This window comes from Varanus komodoensis, unplaced genomic scaffold (genome assembly GCF_004798865.1).
Source record: "Varanus komodoensis strain SLA01 unplaced genomic scaffold, ASM479886v1 scaffold68, whole genome shotgun sequence".
NCBI lineage: Eukaryota > Metazoa > Chordata > Lepidosauria > Squamata > Varanidae > Varanus > Varanus komodoensis.
In genome coordinates this window covers 107262-122936 of record NW_025336321.1, presented here as the reverse complement: position 1 = coordinate 122936, position 15675 = coordinate 107262, and the positions used below count along the sequence as shown (strand labels likewise).

The 15675-nt window shown below is 41.0% G+C and overlaps 3 protein-coding genes across 4 annotated transcripts in view; 2 read left to right on the top strand and 1 right to left on the bottom strand.

Moving 5' to 3' along the window:
* The window catches only part of FAM126A (family with sequence similarity 126 member A), an 80683-nt gene extending 72551 nt beyond the window's left edge, over positions 1 to 8132 (top strand). For both annotated transcript variants that reach the window (XM_044450746.1, XM_044450743.1), the window contains 2 exons: positions 4319 to 4367; positions 7926 to 8132. In XM_044450746.1, the coding sequence (XP_044306681.1) occupies positions 4319 to 4366 (48 nt within the window). In that variant the 3' untranslated portion in view covers position 4367; positions 7926 to 8132. The remainder of the gene's footprint in view (positions 1 to 4318; positions 4368 to 7925) is intronic.
* On the top strand, positions 94 to 8132 carry TOMM7 (translocase of outer mitochondrial membrane 7). The gene is made up of 3 exons (XM_044450749.1): positions 94 to 329; positions 4319 to 4367; positions 7926 to 8132. Exons 1-3 carry the CDS (start codon positions 227 to 229, stop codon positions 7939 to 7941), a joined length of 168 nt encoding a protein of 55 aa, XP_044306684.1. The 5' UTR covers positions 94 to 226; the 3' UTR covers positions 7942 to 8132.
* A 4159-nt stretch (positions 8133 to 12291) lies between these two features.
* On the bottom strand, positions 12292 to 14263 carry IL6 (interleukin 6). Its single transcript, XM_044450661.1, is given in 4 exon segments — positions 12292 to 12480; positions 12964 to 13110; positions 13967 to 14077; positions 14162 to 14263. Coding segments are annotated over 4 exon segments (549 nt in total).
* Between the last annotated feature and the right edge of the window lie 1412 nt (positions 14264 to 15675).

Below are 15675 nucleotides of genomic sequence, written 5' to 3'. Positions count from 1 at the left end.
AACTAATCTCCCCATCTGCTAGTCAGCGGAGCCGATTCCACCACAGCCCTTCTTTCGTCGCCCTCGGCGGCGAAAACTACTTCCAACTGGCCTCAAGCGCACCCGCAGATTGGGCAGAGCGGTCCGCCCAGGGTAGGCCCTTCCGCATGCGCACTAGCGCGGCGGAGCGAAGACCGAGCCTTTCTTTTCGTCCCCTCTCCGCGGCTGTCTCTGAGGCGTCGCCGCCATGCCGAAGCTGAGTAAAGAGGCGAAACAGCGGCTGCAGCACCTCTTCAAAGGTGGCCAGTTCGCCATCCGCTGGGGCTTCATCCCTGTCGTGCTCTATCTAGGTCAGTGGCGAAGGGGAGGTATCAGGCTGAAGTCGGCTGCCAGGACAGGCTTGGGTCTTCCCGCTTGGCTTGCCGGAACGGAGAGAGACGCTGGCCTTTGGGGTGCCGCTTAACGGCCGTTGTCCTCAGGGCTCTTGAGAGGCGCGTGGCCGGTCTTCTCCGGGGGCGCTGGCAGTTGTGACGCAACACTGCCGCGCGTGCCCGGGGGCGCCTTGGTGCCTCACGTGGCCGATTCCCTCGTCGCCGCGTGATAGCTGGAGCCCCCGGGGGGCACGAAAGCTCCGCGTTAGCAGCCCCCCCCCCCGCCTTCCAGTTCCCTGACCCTGGAGTTGCTGGTTTCGAGTTTAGCTTGCAAAAAAACAGTAGTAAGGGATGGGTTTCACCCTGTTTCGGAGTAGCCCGCCTGCTTCTTTTGAGCACGGCTTCGTCGGCTTTTGATGCAGGATGGGGCGGCTTCAGGAGTTCTCGCATCTCTTCGAGCCTCTTGTGGGGCGCTGCAAAATGTGCGTGCTCCTACGCAAGAAGGATTCCCTACAAGAGAAAATTCACTAGATCTTGGTGTGAGCTGAGCTTGAAACTATTTCCTTGGCATGAGTAGTAATTTGGTGCAGAAAGTGCCATCTCCTGCCTGAAATAGTGCAGATCCAATTCCCCGTTGCAAGTTACCACCAATTCATTTTGCTTTATCTGTAGATACGGTGTAATTTTTGGTTTAGAGTTCTTTAGGTTGAAAACATACTTCTCAAAGCCACAGTGGTGCTGAAATTGCAGTAAAACTTCGTGAATTTCTGCTGAAATAAGAGTTCACAGTTCCTCTGTTCAGTGTATAACTTCCTATACCACATTTCTGCCTTACAACTATTTTCTCTTGCATGTAGCAAGTTGTTTTTCCCGAGAAAAACAAATGGGGCTTCTGAGTGGGCTGATGGGCAAACATTATTAAAAATATACTTAAGGTCTGCTTTGGTGGGATTCTCACTATTGTATGTGAGGAAGGAAAAAGATAATAGCAAGCAAATTGTTAAGTATCAGTATCTGAAAAGGTGATAGTAATTTTAAGAAGTAGCATATCATCAGTTAATATTCTGTACATGAGAGGTTTAATCTGATACTTTAGAGAGGCATCTCCCATTTTTGTTGTGGTAGGAAAAACACGTCCTTTACTCCTGACCCCCAGCCGCCATCCTTAGATTTTGTATTTCTCTGCCTTTCTGTACTGTGTAGTACCAACTTACCACAAGGTGGGGAAGTTGTATAGCTGCAGTATAATGGTTTTGCTACTTTTCATGAGTCTCTTCTGATATTTTGCAATTTAATATTTAATACCAGGCTTTTCTCCCTCTAAAGGAGTGGAAAACATGGGACAGGTTCTGAGGATGATATCGTCATGAAAAGTCATGAGAAACTTCTGTGAATGAGGGATCAGGAGAGCACAATAAATGCCTCCTGTAGAGAATACCTTCTTGTACATATGCACAGGCTGTCAATGTGACTTGAGCTGGTACCCTTACCTGCTGCTGCCACATCACAGTCCTGAAAACCCTGCTAATCAAGTTGTTTTGCAGGCTGGGGAGAGTGCAATTTTCTTTCAGAGTGGTACAGCTTGTAATTTAAGGAACTGGGGCTGTATCCCATATATGTTTGCTCAGAAATGAATCTTCCTGAGTTTAGTGGGTCTTTCTCTGAGCTAATTACTGCTTTTTTCATGTAACTGCAAAAGTTCAAAAACATTTAAATAGTAAAAAAAGGAAACATAGTCTTGTAGTATAAGTATCTCAAAGGCTGTCACAAAGAGGAAGGTCATGATCTCTTCTTGGCTGATAGCAGAGTGTAGGACACAGAATAATCAATTCAAGCTGCAACAACCCAGATTCAGGCTAGATATCAGGAAAAGCTTTCTTGCTGTCAGAGCAATATGGCAGTGGATCCAGCTGCCTAGAGAGATGGTGGGCTCTTCCACACTAGAGGCATTCAGAAAGAAACTGGATAGCCATCTGAGTGGGATGGTACAAACTGGTGTCCTGCAATAGCAGGGGATTGAACCCAATGGCCTTCATGGCCACTTCCAACTGTACTATTCTATGATAAAAGGAAGAGAACAACTGCAAATAAATACATAAATAAATCACAGTCTGGCAGTACTAGGACCAATCCAACTTTACTTAAAAGTATTCAAGAATTCTACTTTTCCATAACTCTTCATCTGGCTAGATGGTACAAAAGGCAGGATGATAAGAAGCAGATTTTTCAAAGAAAAAGGCTAGATGTGGTGGCCATTGGGTTTATTGTTTAATTAGATCCAGTCTCAAAATGGAGATTGCAGACTGAGGCCCGATTTGCATGCAATGGCATCCCTGAATGTGCAATGTTACTGAATTGTGGTAGTCATTATCTGCAAACCCTGCTCTATGGTTCAACTATGGGTTGTTTAAAAGCCATAGTCTGCATTTGGTTGAGTTGTGAACTATGGGTTGTTTGTGGGTAAGAACTCATAGTTAAACCATAGTGCAAGGTTTGCACATAACAACAATCCAGAATTCAATCCATACTTTAGGTTACATATGATCTAGACCAGTGAATTAAAACAGTAGGTTTTAGATTACCTATGAGGTTACATCTAGCAATACATTTGGGGAGAATAGCAAGAATAAGTGATATGTATATTCTTATTTATTTATTTTTCAATTTATAACCTGCCCTTTCCCTGCAAAGGGCTCAAGGCAGCTTACATCTCCTCCATCTTATCCCTACAACAACAACCCTGTGAGGTAGGTCGGGCTGAGAGTCTGTGACTGGCCCAAAGTCACCCAGTTGGCTCCATGGCTGAGCAGGGACTAGAACCCAGATCATCTGAGTCCCAGTCCCATGCTCTTAACCACTACACCACACTGGCTCTCCACACTATTCTTCCATTTGGGTAACAGAGCATTTATTGGTGGTTCGGAAATCACCAGGTTTTTTGAAACTGGAGGATTCAGAATTTCAGAAAATTCTTTCTTGGAGTTTCCCAGGCCTTACTGAATTAATTTATCACACACTTTCTATTGCACTAATTTTTCACATGACTAATACAGAATATTTTTATTAATTGTAATCTATGCATGAATGACTTCTTTTGGGTTGAATTCTGTTCAAGTTATCAGTAGCTGTAGCTTTTCATACAAGTTTGTCAAAAATCTCCAGCAAATGTTAGGATACTATGATTCCATCCTTCAAAAGTGACATTAATAGGATCGTATTTCATTTGCAGGGATATAATTCTATTGATTTATGGGCTGGTGCTATAAGCTTTTTCTTAAGGACATCGATAAAGGAACAAACTGAGCTTGCTATTTAGAAAGCTCTGTTCTGCTTTTCTTCAGCAGCAGATATAGCTATGCTTATTAGTAAAAGCAGAACCTGTCTCACCCAGCGTGCCTGACTTGCATGTCACAGTAACCCAGGGCTTTTTTAAATCCTGGGTTGTTGTGAATTAAGTGAGAACAAGCAGATGGGCTGGTTCCCACTGTCTGAAAACTCTTGGCAAGCAGAAGGTGCTAAACAAGTCAGGATCACTGTGTTGTTGTTAGTTGCGAAGTTGTGTCCGACCCATCGCGACCCACTGTACCCCTAGGTTATTCAGCATTGTATGAGAACTTAGAACTTTGAGGTTGTTGGGAGAGGAACAACCCAGAGTTGGAGCTCAGGATTTGTCTTAGGGTTCTGACCTCTCCCCTAACAATCCAAAACCTCCTTTTCTCAGTCTATGCTAATCTCTCTAAGTTACAGCAAGTATAGTTGTATAGCAGGAGTCAGCACACTTGTTCATTCTAGTTTAGTTCACAGCAACCCAGGGTTTGTAAAAAAACTGTCAGTTTTTGTGACGTGCAAATCTGGCCAGTATAAGTTTGGTGGGCTAAAGATACCATGTCATAGAACAGGGACTATATAAAGATTTATCCCACTGTGTAAAGAGTTCCTGATATTAACACATTTATTATTATAACCAGGTTTTAAGAGAGGTGCAGATCCTGGAATGCCTGCGCCCACCCTTCTGAGGTATGTATTCAGTTTTTACTACCTCTGCAGAAATAATGCATGTTGAAGCAAACAGTGGAGACCATGCTTTAATGATTTGCTTGGAAGTAATTATTTGAAATTTAGCCCAAAGTCTAGTGTTTGCTTCCTTGAAAGTAAGTCCCTTTGAACTCAATTGAGCTAGGAAACCCTTGGTAGATATGCCTAGGGACATCAGAGGAATTTTGTTGAATTTTTCTGTATATGCTTCAGATAAGTTGCAGGCTAGGGTTTGATCTAACCACCACTACCACCTCCATCATCACCATCATCATTTCTATACTGCCCATAGCCAGAGCTCTCTGGGCAGTTTACAACAAAGTTAAAAAGGATAAAATACAATAGATAAAAACATTTACTAGAATAAAAAATATTTTATTTAGTTTAAGGGTTAGGGTTACATACCAAACAGAAGGCAATATTCTGTGTATAAGTTACTGACATTTCAAACATCAAGAGAAGTAATTTTGTTTGTATAAAACTATCTTATTATTGCTCACTTCAGTGTTCTTATAAACAGATCTGGTGACACTGAATGGCTTAAACATGGACAACTTACATAGCATAAAACTTTTTTAAAGGCAATTTATAAAGCAGTGCTTTGGACATAGAACACACACACAAGATGCAGACCATTTTGTTTCTTTTAATGTTATTTGATAGCATTGGTAAGACAGTAGCATCACAGAAAATAAAGGAGTTCAAATTTCAGCAGCTGAAATTATATGAAAATAGAAGCCTAGTAAGACTAAACTGAGAAACAGATAATCATTGGAGCTTCAGAGTGAAAACATAATGGTTCTTCCAGCTGTGGTCAAGTATGAAGTTTAATGACCTCAGGGGTTGCTAGAATCATGCTGCATTATTAATTAAAATCCTGGCAAGGCAAATTATGATCATATACATTACCAATGATGTATTAAAGCTGATAACCTGAGGTATATTTCTGCAAAAAAATAAAGACACATGTTGTTATAAACTTTTGGAAGTAATACAACAAACTTTTCATTCATTTTTGTTTGCATTTGTGGCTGTTCTGCATGGTGGCATTTTATTGTACAGGTATCCTTGAGATCAGACATTTCCTATTCAATTTTATTGCTGAATGTTAGACACCATGCCTGATGGCTCTGCTGAGACGTCATTGCTCTTTCAACTTATATAATTAAACTGTCATGTTATATCCCATTGTCTATTCCAAAAAACTGCAAGTGGTAAATGAATTCAGTTTTATGTTGTATGTTTGTGCATATATGACATTTTCTTATTAAAATGCATTTGTTCTTATGGAAGACTAACCTTTCTTTTAATATGAAATCTTAACCCAGCAGGCTAAGCATATTAAAGGTACAATCCTATGCATATTTAGACAGAAAAAAGTTGTACAACTTCCAGCATTCCCCAGTCAACCATGCAGGATTTAATTTCTTTCTAAACATGCTTAGGACTGTGCCTAGATTGCTTTCTAAGTGCATGACGACCAAGCTGGTTCTTAGAATAAAAAAATCAAACATTCTTTCTTAATTGGGTCGGATAATAACCTTAACCATAGTAACTGCTTTTCTTCTAACACTTTGCTTGTTCTATTTCTGTGGAATGGACTATGTAGAATCACATTCCATTTAAAAACATGGGCTGTGATTTCTCTAGCATGAACCAACATGCCTGAATGATATTTTGTATTCTTTAATACATTTGGCATTAAAAGTGGTGTAGTGTAGTATCACAATTTTGTAACACTTAACATATTTGGGGTGCAGTCCTATGGGAATGCCAGTAATTCTCCAAAGTCAGAGAATCCTATGGAAGGTGGGAGGAACTTTTCTCATTCTGCAAAGCATTAGCCAATTTCAGCCACCCTAAGTGCAGCACCTGTGAGCAGGAGGGAAGGAGGGTGAGTCACCACCAGGATGTAACGTATCTTGGGGACATTTGTTTCCTCCCCTCCTTACACCCTCGAATTCCCCCAAAAGCCCTTCTGCAAGATCATTCTTACAACCTCAGAGTGGTCAGCGTGTTCTTTCTGTACTGGCTGTGAAAGTGGAGGGGGAGCAAAGTACAGATACTCAGTTATGAAGTTGGAGCAATCTTCTCGCCTTTTAGTCCAGAATCCTGATCCATATCTGAGGGCTCTGTGTCATGAGGAGGGAGAGCGAGAGGGTGGAAAAGGAGAAGGAGAATCAGAGGGGATATGACTGCTAGCTATACTTTTAAAGTTATGTCTGTTTTGTCTTGGACTTGGCTCAGAATAGGACAACCTTGGCCTTTTATTTTGTTCAATATTAAAAGGATTAAACAGAAATCATAAGGGAAGCATTAAGATCCCTGACATAAAGTATGTTCATCAATATGCAGGGGGATTTCATTTATAGTGTGTATAATGGAATGTGAGGTCCCCATGAGATAGATAGATATAGCTAGTATATTTTTGAAGAACAGGAAAATTTGGCAATCTCAGAATTAAAGAATGTGACAGTGTACTCCACCCCTTTCCTTGAAATTAGAAAACAGATAAGAATGTTCTACAGTTAGGTCAGTGTTAATCACTTCTGATCTAGAAAAGTTCACTTAGGATTTATTTATTTATTAACAATATTTTTACCCTGTCCTTTATGAGACGTGCCAGGATGGTTTACAACAATAAATAAATCACAACAAAGTACAATACCGAACATGACAATGTTAAAACCTAATTAAAATAATTAGATATTAAAGTAATGAGCAAAAATAAATAAATAAATAAATGAGCAAAAAGAATATAACATCAGAGCCAGGCAAACTCTCTGGGGAGTGTTTTCCACAGTTGGGGTGCCACCGCAGAGAAGGCCCTCCTCTGGGTATTCACCCTCCTAACCTCCTTCAAGGAGGGTTCCCAGATATGATGCTGTTCCTATGCGATACCTGTTATGGACTGACAGTTAAATTCAAATCTTGACTCCAAATCCACATTCCTGTTATTGACTCGCTGGATAGCATTAACCAGCAGCTGCAGGTGCATATTGGTGCTGAGAATGAACTTTCTATTTTAGTCATTTTGTAATCATGCCCCACTTCTGTTTAGTAATATGATTCTATCTGTTTTATCTTTCTCTTCCATGACTAAGGACTAAAGCAAACATTACTTAGGTATACTTCCAACAGTGACATTCTCTCATTTTTACACAGGCACCAAATTGTGTCAAGAACCTAATGTAGGGGCTAGTAGTGATCTCCTCCATTGTGGGCTTGATCCAGTTCATGACCATTATGCCTAATCAAGAGCAAAAATAAAAAAGATAATAGCTGCGAGATACAGATTTAAAGCAATGTCTAGTTTGCCCCAAGTTGTTTTTGAATAAGTAAGGCTCCAATCCTCTAACATTTTGAACTCCTTTCGAGCTCGGATGTTATTCTGATTAACCATATATAGAATTGTGGTATAAGTGACTACATTGTTACATTGTAGTGTGTTCTTTTAAAAAAACTATATTACTGCTTCAGACATCATATGAGATGTGATCAATGTTATTCCTTTTTTCTCCCCTCCCTCTTCTCTCTTAGTCTGCTTTGGGGATAAAGGATTTAACCAGAGCATTCTGGAAGCAGCTGTTGAAGATGTATACATTCCAGATGCTAGAAAGGACACTTGTGCTATGCTACTGGCCAGCTCTTTTCTGAAAACACAGAACTTACACCATAATGGAATTGGGATTAATCTAATTTATGTTGTGATTCTTTTATCTGTTGGAATAAATATTTAATCTTAAATCCTTGAACTTAATGATGATTCTGTTTGCTCATGTAATGACATATGGTGCTTCTCATGCTGGTGTTTCAGGTCAGATGATTTATTTCAGCCTCACCTTTCTAATCATGAGAATCTTGGCTTTTGAGTCTTCATTTTAATCATGGATTGGACAAAGTCATGTTTGGTATAACACAGAAAAATAGTGCTATATGTCATAAGCTATAATGTCACTGCAATTGTTACTGAAAGATTTCTGAACTCATTCCAGAATCCTGGCAAAGGACATAGAAATTGTGAATCTTTGAAAAATGTGGAGTTACAGTAAATCTTGGAATATTGCATGTTGATGCATAATAGAGATACTACAAGAAAATGAATTTCAGGTTCCTTTCTGGACCTCAGTACAATGTACTCAATACAGTGTACTCCATCTGCTCCCAAAACTCTTGGAACCCACTGAATCTCGACAAATTCTAATATTCCTGGGAGTTAGAGACCGTTGCTGCTGAATTATAGATATCACAGAAGTTATTACACTTAATATGAGCCAAGCTTACTGCACATGCCTGCATTGGTTGTGGCACCTTGGTAGCTTGAATGAAAAATGACTTCCAGTTAAAAAAAAAAGTCTAGTTCCATGAAGGCAACTTACAAGTGACAAGGCACATGCCTACTGATAAACTTTCGTTAGTGTTTTGACATGCGGTAGCATGCAGTCATGCATCTTGTGCATGTGTTCTTTCTGAATATGCAAATCAGCCCATGCACATTCAGAGAAATTGGCCTGGCAATTCCTTTGTAATTAAGCTTTTAGTCACCATGTTAAAAGCAAACCTGATCACTGTTCAAATATTACTGGTTCAGCTGTAATAATCAGCCTCACAGTGAGCAGGTTTGCACAATATGGCAGACAACCAACCATAAAAAATCATTGCTTGTTGTGTTGGCCAATCCCAGCTGTAGTGCTTGGGTATTGTAAGAAACGATTGTTGGGTCTTGCCAGAATTGCATGTTGTGTGTCTGAACCTGGATAAAGAGCTGCTGCATGAGAGAGCTGCTTGGCAAGAGCAGCAGTTGCCACTCTTGTCAAGCAGCTAGCCAGAGAACACAGCTGACAGCAGCCCCAGATTGACACAGCTGTCAGAAGTGTCCTGGCTCTTCTTGCCTTGCCATACCAGAGATCTTTGGGGTGAGAGCAGGACTGCACAACTCTGCCCTGATGGTTGTCCCAGCACTCATGAGAAGAAACCTCACCTGTGAACAGGAGGGGAGATAATCAGCTGGGAGGTGCTGCCTGAGAAATAAGGGGAGTGAAAAGGGGCACGTGCCAGTCCTCCTTTCTCACTTCTGCTTGGGGGGAAAAGTGCTGTGGTGCATGCTAGCCTCCGCCACCTGGCACCCACTAGTGTGTCCTTCCAAGCAGGAGTAGAAGAGGGAGGGCTTTCCCTGTCCTGATGAAGAGAAAGCAACTCAAGAACAGGGAAGGTTGAACCTGTATGAGGCACAGATGCTTAGTTTCCAATACATTCTAGCCTAGCCCAGGCTCCTGCTTCCTGCTTTTCCCGGAGCAGCCTTCTGCCAGCAGAATCAAGGAAAGGGGGCCTGAGATAGGCAAGGATGCACCAAGAAAGGAGAGTCCTTTTCTAGCTGCGTTCTCCCTTTCCTGCTTCTGCTTCTGAGGAAGGCACTCAGGCTGGAGTGGGGAATCAGCTGCTCCTTTTGCACCTCTGCCCAGCTGATTGCCCCTCCTTTGTGCTGAGAATGGATAGTGCATGGTCCCTTGCTTAAGAGGTCTCTTCTGGAGCAGGAGACAAGTGCCTGTTTAGCTCTGCCATCCTTTCTGCTACACTTGAGGTTATAGAAAATCCACTGAACTAGGGGCCATTGGAAGCAAATTGCAGTGATGTTTCACTGTACTTCCTCCAGTGCTACTTTGTTTCACATTTAGTTGCATCAGTTGCACACATACCTCTATTGCCAGTCCTTTCAGGAATATTGTGTCATACAGAGAAGGAAGCTTCTTCTTTTTTGTGCTGTCAAATCATATCCTACTAAAGCTGTCCAAAATGTCCTATCCATGACATCCCTTCTTAGCTGTTCTAAATTCAGGCTGTGTTTTCCTTTATGGAGCCAATCCATCTTTTATTTGGTCTTTTTTTCTTCTGCCTTCAACTTTCCCTAGCATGATTATCTTCTCCAGGAAGTCTTGCCTTAATGGCATCCCCTCCCGCCACTTCAGTGCCCAGTGGCTCCTTGTGTCCTCAATGGGACAGATTCCTTTAGAACAGTACAGGGAATGTCTGGGGAGAACAGTTTAGGGTTTTATGAGAGACTTGTCAGGGAGGAGTGTCAGAGGTTATGAATGCCAAACATTCTCCATTATGCTGATGCATGATCCCAACAGTTCAAACCCCCACAAAAACTGGAGGTATGAATGTGATAAATGCAAGTACAGTTAAAATGTACTTCCAAGTCAGAAGCACAATCTTGTTGCTATGCCCTTACTGAATGTGGAGGTGGATAAACAGAAAACTGATAGCACCGAAGTATATCTGAAATTGTACAGCAACTTAACTAAGGGTAGGGGATCCTGGGGGTAATTAGTAAAAGGGTTGGTTGGCATTGGTCTGATTTGCACATGACAACCCAGAGTATGGCTTGTTATGGAACCATGGGTTCTCATTACATGCAATCTCTGCACTGTGGTTTAGCTACTAGTTATTAACCATGAACAACTCAGGAAGAGAACCCTAGAGATTGCAAGAATGGAGAGTTCGTAACCCTAATGTCCAGATAACCTTACCTAATGAACAAACAAACCATACTGCAGGATTTGCTTATAACAGCTCACAACAATGACAACCCATAGTCTGGGTTGGTGTTACATGGGATCCTGTTCTATGTCTGTTAAGAATTGTTAGCAAACTCTTTAATAATGGCTATCAGGTGCCATAGCTTGGGCTGTCAAGAGAGAAAACAGCAGCCAGGGACCTCTCCCTCAGTCTAGATAAGACCCAAATTTGAGTATCCCTCCAGGTGCTATAAGTAAAGTCACCAGACAGGGCTTGGAGTAACTCCACTACTGTTCAGCTCTGCAACCCCACCTGGCAAATATAAAGTACCCGAGAATGGAAAATATGCAGGATATACCCATGTTCCCTGGCCCACATGGTGCCTTCCAGCTGTTCCAGACTACAGCCCCCAGCACTCCTAACTATTTTTATTGGCTGATGGGAAGCAACTACATTCTGATCTAGTAAAATTGGTGGGCATTTAGGACAAATTTAATATGAAGAAAAGTAATGCAGTCCAAGCAAGAAATCTGCAAAATCAGTTCACAATTTTATTACTATTACATAGTCATTATATAAAAATATATTTTAAATATATTAGTAGAATAAGTTTAGACATATAAAATACATAAATATAAATATTGCATAATTTGGCTCTAAATCTTTGGAATTTACTGTTCTCAGACTTATGGTAACCTTAGGAATGAATGCTCTGCAAAATGCCCTGTTCTTGACAGTACTCTTGTAAACTTTGGGGAAAAAAGACATATTGATTATGCCTGTCAGCTCAGGTAGGGAGACTGTTGGGTTGAGGGGTAGACAGTACATCAGCATAGTGTCCAATCTGTGCCAGCACAAGATATAGAAACTCTTGGAGTCAAATGGACTGGGAGCCTGGAGAAAGACAGTGTTCCTATAAACTATGGCAAACCTCACTCACTGGCTCTCCAGTCTTCCCTGATGCTGTACCAAATACCCAGAGATACAGTCTGCAAATGGAGACTTTCCTTTTGTGGAAAGCAGGTCCTGAATTCAAGCTATTAAATATAATAGGTGAGGCATTGTTTCTCAAAGGAGAAGAGCAATGGCATCTGCATTGCAGATATGCTAAGAATTGCCTTAGAAATGTCTTAGGGAGCAAGTGGACTGTAATGGTAGGAATGTTGGACTGTGGATCTGGGAGCTCCAGATTCAAGTCCCCACTCAGTCATGGACCTCACTGGATGACTTTCAGCCAGTCACAGACTGTCAGCCTAACCTACCTCAAAGGGTTGTTGTGCAGATGAAATTGAAAGGAGGAGGATTATGGAAACTTCCTTGAAAGGCAAGAAGAGGTACATAAATACAATAAATAAATAAATAATCTCATGTGCCTGATTTCAAACATTTAGACACTAGAACAGGACTTTCATAAAAAGCGAATAGCCCTTGTAGCTTTTTCCATAAATGATGTAAAACCTTGAAGTATGAAATGCTTGATAACTATTATATTCCAGCCTCTCTGTTCTCGTAGCTTTGTAGACAAGTTTTTCTGAGTGTCTGCATTCAACATGGTCACATTCTCAGGATTCTTCATCTGATAAAAGAAGTGAGTGAGGAGTGGTTAAAACTGCATTGGTTATAGTTCTCTTGGCTGGAAGAGTGTTTTGTGTATCCATGGATAGTACTCATCTACAGGTAAGGTGATGCTAGATGGTAACATTTTTAGATTATCAGACCTTTGTAACCTGCATTGCTAAAAATTTTATCTGAATTACACACTACCTTATCCTGTAGGCTCTGTGTGGTTTACAATCTACTTTTAAAACCCCGTATTTGGTATGTGCAGCCTGACACTGATGGTTTGTTTCCCAAAGTAGATTTTAACTGTTGGGTGCCTTTTATGCCTTAATTCCACTCATGAGTTTGTAACTGATCTGTTTTTATGTCTTAATTACAATGTTGTATTTTATCTTGCATGTTGCTGTTAGTTGCCTTGAGCACTATGTATAGTGGAAAAGCAAGATTCATTTCATAAATAACTAGTTTTTATTTATCAGAAGATTAGGCATGAACTTACCATTGATTTCAAGGTATTTGCCAGGTGCAGAGATCTTAGCCATAAAGTTGTAGTGCCTTCTGCATTACTACGAGAAGTTTCTTCTATATATTCTAAGAATGGTTGAAATGAATAAAGGCCTGTAGCAAGACTCTGCAGACATTTCTCCTAAAGTAGAAAGAATTAAAAAAAAGAAAAGCTTATTTTTCTTAAAGTTTTGAGAAAAATGGTAGCCACATTATATTCATTAATATCTTCTGTGCATTGAAAGCATAATTATGTATAAGCAGCTTAAAGACTCTGAAATTAACAAAATATTACTAATATCTTGGGTAATATATAGTTGACCCTGGCAATATCCAAGTCTGCCTGCTTGTCACTGGGACCAACCACTAGCACAAATAGGGGATGAATGGCTCTAAATGCCACTGAACTGACAGGAGCTGTTTACTTCTAGAATGGGGTTGGTCAACAGAGCTTACAGAAGGTCTAGAAATAAGTACAGTTTATTTCTATGGAACCACAATCTTTCTGTTGCACAAGTGGTTGGTCCTGCTTGTGTAACAGATGTAGCAGAAGTGCAGTAGTAGTATTGGAAACTGCCCTATGGTTGCAATCTTGTGATCTCTAGAAGGGTTTTCTCAAAGTCCATACAAAAATTTAGAGGCTGGAGGGAGAGGTTCACCCTTGTAAGTGTCTTCCCAGGCTTTGTGAAAACCTCTGGAGTGCTTGCCCCTCCAATGTCTACCATGAGAAGAGGATTATGGGCAAATCAGGATCCACATCTCTCCCAGTTTCCAGACATGTCCATGACATGGCTGAGGAATGTCTATCAGCCATGGAGCTGATGTACATAATTTCTCTTCCACTGCTTGCAGTGAAAGGGAAATAGTCTGAAGGTCTGTCCACCTTCAGCTGACTGAGGATTGCTCTGACCATATACAAAACACTATCCTTTTACAATGAGATTGTAATCAGACACTATTTGCAATGTATTTCTCATGTATTAATATTCCCTTCTTACTTTTTGGAATCCAAGGTGGTGGCATCCATCTTCTTTAGAAAGGTTTGGAAGGTTGAGATTGTTGCCCAGCATTTCCATACTGCCTTTGCATGCGTTCTGTTCCTTACACAGCTAGTAAAACACCAAAGAAGGATTTAATTGATCTCTTGTTATATGAGTTCTTCAATGTCTTACTGAACCATCAGTATAGATTACATGAGCTTTTGAGATCACTGTTTTCCTATTGCTATTAACAACAGAAAAAGCAATGCTTTTGATGGAGATCATTACATGATGGAAAAGGCAAAAGGCATTCATAACCCCAGAACCACACTGCTGAGACTGTCTACTGTTTATTTATATTTATTTATTCATTCTTGCATTTGTATGCTGCCTCATAGCCAAAGGCTCTCTGGGTGGCTCACAGTGCTCGCTCTCTATATATGTACATATGTATACATATGTATATCAAATACATATAAAAATAAATAAAAATAACAAACAAAACCTTAAACATAGTAAAATTGAAATGCAATATAATTTTAGTAGCAGTGCAGAAACATGAGCCACTGTGTCCATTGGTGGATGATGAGAAAGCGTTGCAAATCTCCCCTCCTCTCATCCTAGCAATCTCAGGAGGCAGGGAAGGGAAATTTAAACTTCCCCATCCATTTGCATTGATTTGTCTGTGGGAGAAAGGGTGTATGTGCACATGTGTGCACACATACCATGCCCTCCCCCACCCCAGGTGACCCAGTTCTAGCTTTTAAGGCTGAAAAAGTTACACACACATGCCCTACAACACATGTGACTTGTAGGCTGAAGTCTTGTCAACCTGAAGTCTAAATGCAGCTTTTGGCAGCCTCTGGATGGGAAGGGCTTAAAACAGAAGGTGTTGGACCAATTTACAACACTCACCTATCAGTATATTGGTAAAGCTTTTACTCCCAGTCCAAGATATGTTGCTGCCTGAGGCCAATAACAAAATGGCACCCACTCTCAATCTATGTAGACCCCCCCCCCCCCAGCGTGGCAGATGAATCTGCCTTCAGTGCTCATGGGGGAGGCAGCATCCTTCACTGCATCTAAAGGTAGTGGGCTGAACTAGCAGGGTGCTTGGGACACCCATCTCTTCTTCAGCCCCAACTCTCTATTCCTGTCTAATAACAAGGCCAGCCCTGCTGTCCTACAGGCTGGGGGCATTTCAATATTTTACACTGAGGAAGAAACTTGGAAAACTGCAAAATAAGCAGTGTTTGAGTCAGATTTGGCCCTGAGGTTCCCCATCCTATGATTGCTCTATACCTACATTATTTCTGTCTGCTTATGCAAGAAGAGCAATAGCAGTGCTGTCTCTGATTTAAGCTCCACATGAAATGTATAAGAGAGAAGAAAGTATTTGGAGTGCAGGTATGCAACCTTAATGATTCTCTGCAAACACTCTCCTATATATCCTTATATTTTTGAATTTCTCTGCCAAAAGTTTTCAAGATACAGGCTCTCAACCTGCCACCCTCCAAAAAAGTGACAATTTTTTCAAATCTGAAAGTCATTTTTGGATATATCTTGTTTTAATGTTTTACCCATCATGGGTATTCTTATGCACTGAAAATCCTGTGCTTCTTGCAACAGAATTAGGTATTCCACCTGTCTTCCTCAAACAGGGAATCTTTCAGTATGCAGTCAGGAACCCTCATCATATCTGGAATGCTCTCCCCAAGGAGAGTGAC